The 9,735-nt window shown below is 34.9% G+C and overlaps 1 protein-coding gene across 1 annotated transcript; it reads right to left on the minus strand.

The window, feature by feature from the left end:
• Positions 1 to 915: 915 nt before the first annotated feature.
• LOC110722106 (guanylate kinase 2, chloroplastic/mitochondrial-like) lies at positions 916 to 6,204 on the minus strand. The gene is made up of 2 exons (XM_021901346.1): positions 5,068 to 6,204; positions 916 to 1,353 (listed from the first exon to the last, which is right to left on the minus strand). Exon 1 carries the CDS (start codon positions 6,012 to 6,014, stop codon positions 5,103 to 5,105), a length of 912 nt encoding a protein of 303 aa, XP_021757038.1. The 5' UTR covers positions 6,015 to 6,204; the 3' UTR covers positions 916 to 1,353; positions 5,068 to 5,102.
• Between the last annotated feature and the right edge of the window lie 3,531 nt (positions 6,205 to 9,735).

Raw genomic sequence — 9,735 nt, forward strand, 5'->3', positions numbered from 1 at the left:
TTAATTATTTATAAATTGATTTATCTATTTATTTATTTATTTATTTATTTATAATGTCTCGTGTCTAAGAAATTTCAAAAGTATGGTCATGTCACAATTTCTTTGTAAACAAATTATTGTAAGATGTTTTTCTGGCCATAAACTCATTGATGATGAATTGAAAAGTAGTTAAGATAAGATATCTCTTCACGTAATTGTTGCTCTAAATTTGGTGGCTTCATAGTTCATACTTCGTCGAGATATTATTAAATAAACTCCAAATTCGCATTAAAACAATATTTTCAGGTTTTTTTATTGGGTATATTGTACTTTACAATAATTAATTAATATAATACTTTATGTCCAAGTATTTCATTGTATACCCTAAATTGTTACGTCTTACATATTGCATGCAAAAACTTAATATGATGTTAAAATTATTTGATTCTCTGTATTAACTCCCTACAATAGTTTTTAATTAAGGAAGCTTTGAGGTATTGCAGCCTTCCTTGAGGCAAATGGCTCCTTTCGAACAAGAAATGTAAGGAGTGTTTCCGATGAGAATCGAACACGAGCCAGACCAGTAGAAGGACGAGATGTCTTCAATGGGACACCATTCTATCCTCTTATATTCTAGACCATATTTGTACATGAGTGATGTTCGAAGGGGTCAACTGTTCTAAGCTATTGAATGTTGTTCTGTGGAGTAGCAAAATCATACGAAGTGACAAGTTTCTGGAAGTTGCAAGAAGGTCGGCAACTGAGCTATCAAGGGCATACTTCAGAAAGTACCAAGTTTTGTAGAAGTTGAAGTTCAAGGTCAAATTTAGAAAGGGGAGAAGTAATGCAAGTTTGGACTAAGTTACCAATTTATGGGAGAATTAAGTCGCGTGTAGAAAGAAAAGAATACTCATTCTGTTTAAATTTAAAGTCACATATATCAAACTCGTTATACTTTTCTTTGATATAGGTATTGACATTTTACAACCAAAAGATACATCCGATATTTCTTTGTTGAATCCTGTATTATCTAGCAGGAACAGTTGTGGTATACCCCCAAGAGTAGAAGTTAAACCCCAAATTCTGAAACACAGACTATTGTATTACTCTATGCCAACGCAAAAGGATACATACATCATACATGAATACAAGACAAAATTTTAAATGAAGATTTTTCAAGGATCACTTTAGAAATCTTACAAGGTTAGAGGGAGCAATAGAAGTGGAAGCCAAAAAGATGTGTATCACTTGAACATCATTGTATGCCAACAAAAAAAATTGAAGGATGAAGCAAAGAGTGCATTCCTGTCTTTAAACTCTTGCTTCTCACCAAAACTTGAGTCAGCACTAGTCAATAAACACGTTCCTTCTCACCTGTGAAAACACATTAGCACCAGGTACTATGCATTCAAGACAGTAGAATCAAAGATTCAAGTATGTAATATTGGCCAATATTCAGGCAAATCAAACTTAAGACTAAGTTCGGAAAAATAAGCAAAGCTGGGCATCCCACTTATCTGCTGATCTGTTTATTGTAAGCATGACTTGAAGAATGCAGGCAAAGGCAAGTAAAAAGAAGAAATATAATTCAGCAAGTATGCCTCATGCCATTTAACTAAGCAAGCAACTGCTGAACATACACATAGAGAAGGGGATATGCAAGAACAAAATTAGATAATTTAGTATGACACTCCCTTGTGCTTAATAGTTGTATCATACATACATCCATAAGTGACATGGAGTAAGAGGAAATGCCTCTAATTTGTCCATTTTCCTTTCAAATAGTAACTTTTCAGATAAATGTCTAGCAGATCATTTATTAAAAGCTACCTCTCAAACAAGACCTAGCAAACAATCAAGGTATTAGCAGCAGAATATATAATTACTATGGCGAATAAATTAATTTATTACTGTAAAAGTGATCATACAGCTATTCATCAGAGGAAATAGAAGTCAATCCGGAGGAGGTTTAAAAAATGTAAGAACTTAGTTTTCAGGTTTACTCTTAGCAAGTCACAGCTGAAATCCCTGAACAGTCTAACCCATGCCATTATGACCACCGGGAAATATCACCAAGAAAACCCAAGACTAATCCTCAGAAATTAACCAAATCATGAGTCCATCAAGCTATTTTTACATCCTAAGATTCCCAACACAATCACACACCAAGTCTCATCACATTTTTGACATTTGCACTTTGTTAACATATTCATAATCATATATGCCATCATCAAAATGAAAAAATTTTACACAAGTGGCTTCTGCTCAATCATACATAAAGACAATTTGGAATGACTTTAGTAGCTTAAAATACCTTCCTTGGCAACTTCACCAACCAATTACCCTTAGCTATATGAGGAAGAATATCTACAATCCCTTTAATAGGTATATCCTGGGCAATTTTACATGACTATATGTAAAAAAAAAACTGCAAGTTTAAGAGCCTTGAGTAAAGAAAAGAACGGAAGAAAACAGAATGATCAAGTCCTGCTGCTCATATCGGCAGGTCTTGTGACACATCTAATTCTGGATTTCTGCTTCTGAAAAATCTAGCTCAGTCTTCTGAGAAACTAATGGCATACTCAGTCCCTCACCAACAACCACATTAAATACTAATTTGTTATAGTCATACTCTCACAGCTGATCATTAACTGTTAGCATAAGTAACTAAATAAGGGTTTACCAAAACAAGAAGGCTTTTAAGTATAAGATTTGGGCGTCTAACGGACTCCTCAAAAAGCTGTTCAAATTGGTTTAGACATCTAATAGAAAATAGAAAAACTTAGTATAGAATCATCCAAATCACTTAGCGAGTCCCATTGATTAACTAAACATACCTTGGGGAATTCTAAATCAATTAAAAAATATATATTAACACATATATAACATGACAAATGACACAGACAATTAAATTTCAGGTGATTACAACAAAACATGACCTTCGTAATTTTCAATGTGACAAGTTTGTGAGCATAGGCTATTCACAGCTACTTCCTCCATTACTTTAATATTGCAACATGGGGGAGTGCACAAGTTTTTAGGCAATGGAACAAAGGAAGAGAGAGAAAGCCATATTATAAACTTGTCCATGTGATTGTAAGCATTTACTAGAGAAACAAGTATTAACAAGGCTGTATAGGGTATTTAGAGGAAAGGAGATATTTGTTTTCCTAAAATGGGTATGTAACAATATTTATGAGCTTTGAGGAGATTATAGTTTGAGAAATTGTAGGCATGTCTGTTACACATCAATGGATGTGAAGAAAGAAAGAAAATGTAGTGATAAAACAGCACTTTAAAATAATCATAGACAGTGAATCAAATAGGACAATTCTAACGCCCTCCAGCAATATTAAGAGTTCATTTGGTCTACAGAAGGGTAAAGGAAAGGAATCAACAACTGGGAGGGACTTTAACCAAAAAAGTGAAACTGAACAAGACGTTTAAATAAAGTATTAAACAGAACTACAGAAGAATACAATCAGGTTATATCATGTTGTGTTTGATTCACAATACATAAAGAATCACTTCAAACTAACTCATCCCGCTCCAATCAGCCCATTTCTCCCTCGGGGCCACCTAAACCCCTTTTTCTTCAACTTACATCTCCATTGACTGTAGTAAAATCCACCTTTCAAAAAGTTGAACCCTGATCATAAAGTAAACAGCCGGACTTTTCCATAAATCTAATTGAACCTCTCCCCTTTCATTTCCTAAAAGCATCCTCATTATTTTCTCCAACAACATGTGAAGCTCACTTTTTTCAAGGCAGTTGTTCTCCTTAGTCCTTAAGCATGGTTTTGAAATCAAACTCATTGTTTGAAATCTAAACTTTTCTCTCTGTCGCCAAAAGTTCACTCTAGCCAAATGCCATTATCAAATTTCTCTAATTCTAATTCAGTTGATCAGGATTCAAGAAAGTTCCACATCACGGATAATTTCTCTTACAAATGTTTTTAAATCAAGAAATTTGCTTATTGCTTTATCCAAATAAGATGGATGATGCACTGCTTCTTTTAACTGCCATCTAAGCTACTCACTCTCAGATTTTCAAGCATCCATTCCCATTACAAAGAGTCGATAATTAGACAAGAGTCTATAAGAACTTTAATAATACATAGGCGTGTATTTCCAAGCCCTCAAAAAATAGAGTATGGGCTAGGGTCAACCACATTATAATTTTCAATCATTAATTACTCCAGAAAAGACCAACATTATTTATTTTGCATGTTCTCTGTATGTATTACCAAACTAGTAAATAGTTACACTTCACATCCATTATTAGGTGGTTAATTTGAATATTGACTACCACCAAAAAAAACCACAATTTCAACTCCATTATTAGGTGGTTGCTCCATCTAGGAAATTCCATCCACATCCAGGATGCCATTAATTCAAGCTGGGAAGTTACTATGATGATTTGACTACTAGCGTATTATTTCCTGTGATGTTAACAATATGGCCCACTTTGCTACAACTAACTCGGGTCGACAACAGTGTGATCACTTAACCCATTGGGGCTACCCAAGCTATTTCCAAGCCCATGTTCATGCATAATTAGACAAAGTAGTCTAGAACTATTCCCTTAGCTGTTCTCATGCTCATGCTCCTAATTTGCTGAACCACATCCCCTACGGCAAACCACTTTCTGGGACATATCTAATTTGCTCAACCCCTTCCCTCATGGAAAACCACTTTCTGGGACGTATGAACTAGTAAATGGTACAGTAATTCAATTGCTGTCTAGTTACATAACTGAGAAGTGAATTGAATTCCTGACTCTATTCCAATTACCAAAATGTACCAGATTCCTGGTGACACTGACAGCAATTAGAATCTTATTGATATATTAGACAGATAACATTAGATATAACAGAGCTTAAATACAAGAGTACAAACTACAAAGAGCAAACAAATTCTGAATAGAATAGGCGGCTCCACCTCTTGCTTAGATTTTTTGCATATCAAATAACAAGCCAAAAGCATCAAACTAAATTCTGAAGCACATCTTCACATATGAATTACAACATCAAACATGGTACAAATTGGGAAATCACATTTACATAAAAGTAGTAAATTAAAAATTACCTCATCAATAAGAACAAAAATTAGCTCAACATAGGCTATATACTAACATTCCTTGGGCTAACTCTAGCTTTCTCAGCATCAATCACAGACTCAACCAACTTCACCGCGCTCTCAAGCTGTCCATCCGCATTAACAACCACATAATCGAAATTACCGGCATGCTTAACCTCCTCCCGAGCAGTAGCAATCCTCACCAACAACATCTCCCTCGTCTCGGTCTTCCTCCCAATCAACCTATTCACCATTGCATACTCACTCTCAGCCACCACAAATATAAAAACAGCTGAATCCCCAAGAATCCTCCTCAATGTAGCTGCCCCTTGAATATCAACCCTCAACACAATGTCATACCCTTTACCCATAAACTCCCTAATCTGCTGTTTTGGTATACCCTTATAATCCCCATACACTAAAGCATGTTCTAACAATTCATCCCTTTCCACCATTGACAAAAACTCGTCTTTCGAAACGAAGTAATAGTCTTTCCCATCAACCTCCCCAGGCCTCATTGGTCTGCTAGTGGCAGTAACAACAAAATGTATGTTATCTCTTACTTCCCTCAATCTCTTGATCACTGCATCTTTACCTACGCCGCTCGGCCCGCTGATGACTATGATAAGGGGGTTCGGTTGGGGAGCCAATGGTACCGTGCTGAACGACGAACCCAGCGATGTTTCGAGGGCTCGAAGCAGCTCGGACCGGTCAGATTTGTTGATGTCCGGTATTGGGACCGAAGCGGGTCGGCGGGCATCACCCATTTGGGAAATTGAGGAGTAGAATTTGTGGGTTTTGAAATCTGGGGTTCGAAGGGTCAATTTTGCAGGAATTTGGGAAGAAATTAGGGTGATTTTTCTAGGGTTTGGGTGGAAATTGCGCAATTTGCAGGAATTGCAAATTGGGTTGATCTCTAAACGAGATAAAGTGGCAGAAAATCTTCTAACGAGCATCGAATTTATAGAGGAAGCGGAAATTACTGGAAATTTGCAACAACTTGAAAGACTGACAAAGGGGAGAGAGAAGTGGAGCGAGAGTGTGGGAAGAGCTGCCAAGTTTTGAAACCAGTCAATTTGAGATGTGAGAAGAACAACCTACATATTGTATTTGTAGATTACCAATTTAATTAACGGCATGTCTCATTCCATTATTATTAACGAATCAATCAACCGTCTAATACCGAGCACGAGCAGTCCTTTAAGAGTAGTTTAGTTGGAACTTTTGAAAGTCTTAAAAAAAATGTATATTGGAATAGACTAAGGGCATGTTCTCATTGACTGAACTGAGCTAAACTGAATTGAAATGAATATTTTATAAGAGAAGGAAATTAAAAGCTGAACTGAACTGACTTTCAACGTAAGAGAACACTCAAAGGAAAAGATAATCAATTATACTGATATTCTTTGTTGTTGTTTGTTAGTCATTTATTTCCATTCCCTTTACTCCCTCCACTACCTCAAATCCTTCCAATTTGATTCCCCACCCCACTAGGTATTTCCATTCTCATTCCCTACCCACTACTACACCACCACATCACTACCTTCCTACCACACATACCACCGAGAAACCTAACCACTACACTCCCCACGCTTCGCCGCGTCTCCGACGACCTTTGTCGCTTATCCCCCCTCTCCCCAAAAAACAAAAAAAAAAAAAAAAAAAAAAAAAAAAAAATCCTCAACCCCGTAACACCCTAGAAACCCCTCCATATCCCCCTAATACCACCGTCCGTCAATCCCTCCACAGGTCGAAAGGGAATTCTAGGGTTTTTCGGGGCTGAGGGATGTTCTTCAGGGAAGGGGAGGGTTCTACGGGGGGAGGGGAGAGGTTGTGAAGAGCAGCGGTGGTGGGAGAGGCGCGACGAATGGTGGGGTGGCTAGAAAAGGTCAGAAGCGAAGAAGATAGGTTGTTGTGTGGTGGTGGAACTGGTGGTTTGATTCCCTTTGTTTTTTTAAAACAAACATCATAAGAAGTTTCAAGGATTTTCATTCTATTCTAATCTCTTTTTTCCCTTTGTTCATTCCATTCCGATTACCGCATGCCAACCAAACGACCCCTAATGGAGTTAAAAGTGCATTCAATAAACTTTATTGTTTAGTTGCATTTTAGACATGGAATCACACAAGTCATATCAAAGGGTTATGGTTCACCCTATCCCTTTAGAATATTATACTCACCCTACCCCATAAGATTCACAATCCTTTTTTTTTTTTTAATAAAACACTAGTGAATAGCCCGGACGTTGTCCCGGGTTGTAAATGTTGTAGACATGCAATCGATAATTTTTTAAGGAAAATTTGTCAAGAATAAGCTAACTTTTGCATGATTAACTCAAAATTAGCCAACCTTTCAATTAATTAAGAATAAGCCAACCTTTCAATTAAATAAGAATAAGCCAACCTTTATAGGATATCATCCCAAAATGAATCATGACCGTTTGATTTTGGTAGTAACTTGTTGCTTAGGTTAAGTATGCCAAATGTCCTAATATGGTTGGTTAATTAAAATTTAAATTAAAGTAATTTTTTTTAATTAAAACAAATGTTTTTGATTAATTTTTTTATTAATTCCCCTCTCCCCAACGAACCTAAACACCCACCAGCTCTCCCCTCTCCCTCCCTCTCATTGCTGCCATATGATTGTCCTTTCTCTATCTCTCTCTCTATCTCTGTTATTTTTTTGTATGAATTTATGGTGGTGGCTTACTGGCTTTTATCAGGTTGGTATACTGTAGAGTTTTGAGGGTAGATTATTTTCGGGTTCCTGGATTTCGTTGATTAGGGTCGAGTTTGCGTGTGGATATGGTGATATTTTGGTGGCTAGGGCGGGGATTTGAGATGGGTACGGTTGTTTTGAGGTGTGTTTCAATGTGGATTTGCGGGCTAGGGTTGGTTTTGACCGACGAAGGCCGGTGTTTAGGACGAGGAAGAGAAAGGGGCTAGGTTATGTGGAAGAGAATGGAGGTTTGCCAGCGTTTTGGGAAGGGAAGATAAAGGGGTTTAGAGGTGGAGGATTGGTGGTGGGAGGGCAGAGATAGAAAGGAGCAGGGTAAGGGAGGTGGTAATTGCGGTAGCCAACGAGGTGTGATGGTGTGATAGTGTTGGCTAGGTCAGTAATTGAGGTGGAATTTATTTTTATTTTTTTAATTTTTAAATATATATAAAGGTTTTAAATAATTAATTAAAATAAATAATTTTTAATTAATAAAATGATAGAAATGACTTGGTTAGTAGGTTGTAGGTTATTTGACCTATTTTAAGAAAATACCTCTTAAAAGTCAACTTATTCTTAGTTAATTCAATGGTTGACTTATTTTAAGCTAATCACGCAAAGATTGGCTTATTCTTGATAATTTTTCCTTTCTATAAAAGCTTTTTAGAACTGAAATTATCATTGTCAAACCAAAATTGAGTTTGTCTTTGAATATCTTATATTTTTTTTTAAATTGAACCTTGTGGTTTGCACTTATATAAATTTTATTACATAATAATAGCATAATTAATTATTGGCTTAGATTTTAAATAGTCGTCTTTGTTATAAGAGGTTGAGGGTTCGAATATGATATAAATATCTAATTATAATATGAACATAAAATAAAATCAAAATCTAATATATAAAAGTCGAAATATAATATGAAAAACTCATGATAGTTAGGAGGAAAGAGAATATGAAAATATTAAAGTATAGTAGTTGCCAGTTAGGGAGTCAACTAGCATAGAATAAATTAGTAAAATATTGCGAAAGGTTTCTAGAAAAAGAAATGGCCCAAGTAATAAAATACAAAGAGAGTATAATTTGAACTTACGATGAATCTAGTCTCACATAAAACCTTTTGCTTGATTAAAAAGTTTTTTAAAAAAATTATGCCACATAAACATACAAAATCTTAAATAGATATGGTTCACATTATTTTATTGTGGATCAGAAATAGACACTATGGTCATTCTATTAATAATAATAATAATAAGGTTACTATATTAAAATTAAAATAAAGGATATTATGTTAATATAAAGTCATTTTTTATTTATAAAGGTCATAAGAGATTAATTTTGTTTTTAATGAAGATTTTAAAATACGGGTCAATATGAATAATAAAGGTCACTATGTTAAATTTGAGTCACTTTGCTCAACATTATTTCGTATTTCAAATTCGCAATAATATTAAAGATCACACAGATTTTAATAAATGTTATTATGTTAAATAAAGTTACTATATTTAATATTAGGGTCACTATGTTCAATATAAAAGAAGCATTTATATAAAAGAAAATTGATTATTTTAGAAAGGATCAATCTACTTGATGTATTTTTTAGTAAGAAAGATAGAGTTAACATCACAAATGGGCCCTTAATTGTTAAATTTTTAGCAGTTTGAGTACTCCACTTTTTTTTTCACCGTTAGGTACTTAAACCCATTTTCCTTCCAAAAAAGTTAAATACCCAAAAAGAATTGAGTACCTTGAATTAATATTTATTTATTTTTTGACGAAGCTAAGAGTTAAATTAATTGATGTATAGCACAATACAAGTTTTGAAGCAATTGATTTTATTTTTATTTTTTTTTTATTTTTTTTATTTTTTTATGGGAGAAGAAACAAGCAGCAGCATTTTAATATCAATTTAACCACACTAAGCGAATAACATTCTAGCTCTACACATCGGTATCCAAGCCG

The sequence above is a fragment of the Chenopodium quinoa genome, unplaced genomic scaffold (assembly GCF_001683475.1).
Source record: "Chenopodium quinoa cultivar QQ74 unplaced genomic scaffold, ASM168347v1, whole genome shotgun sequence".
NCBI lineage: Eukaryota > Viridiplantae > Streptophyta > Magnoliopsida > Caryophyllales > Amaranthaceae > Chenopodium > Chenopodium quinoa.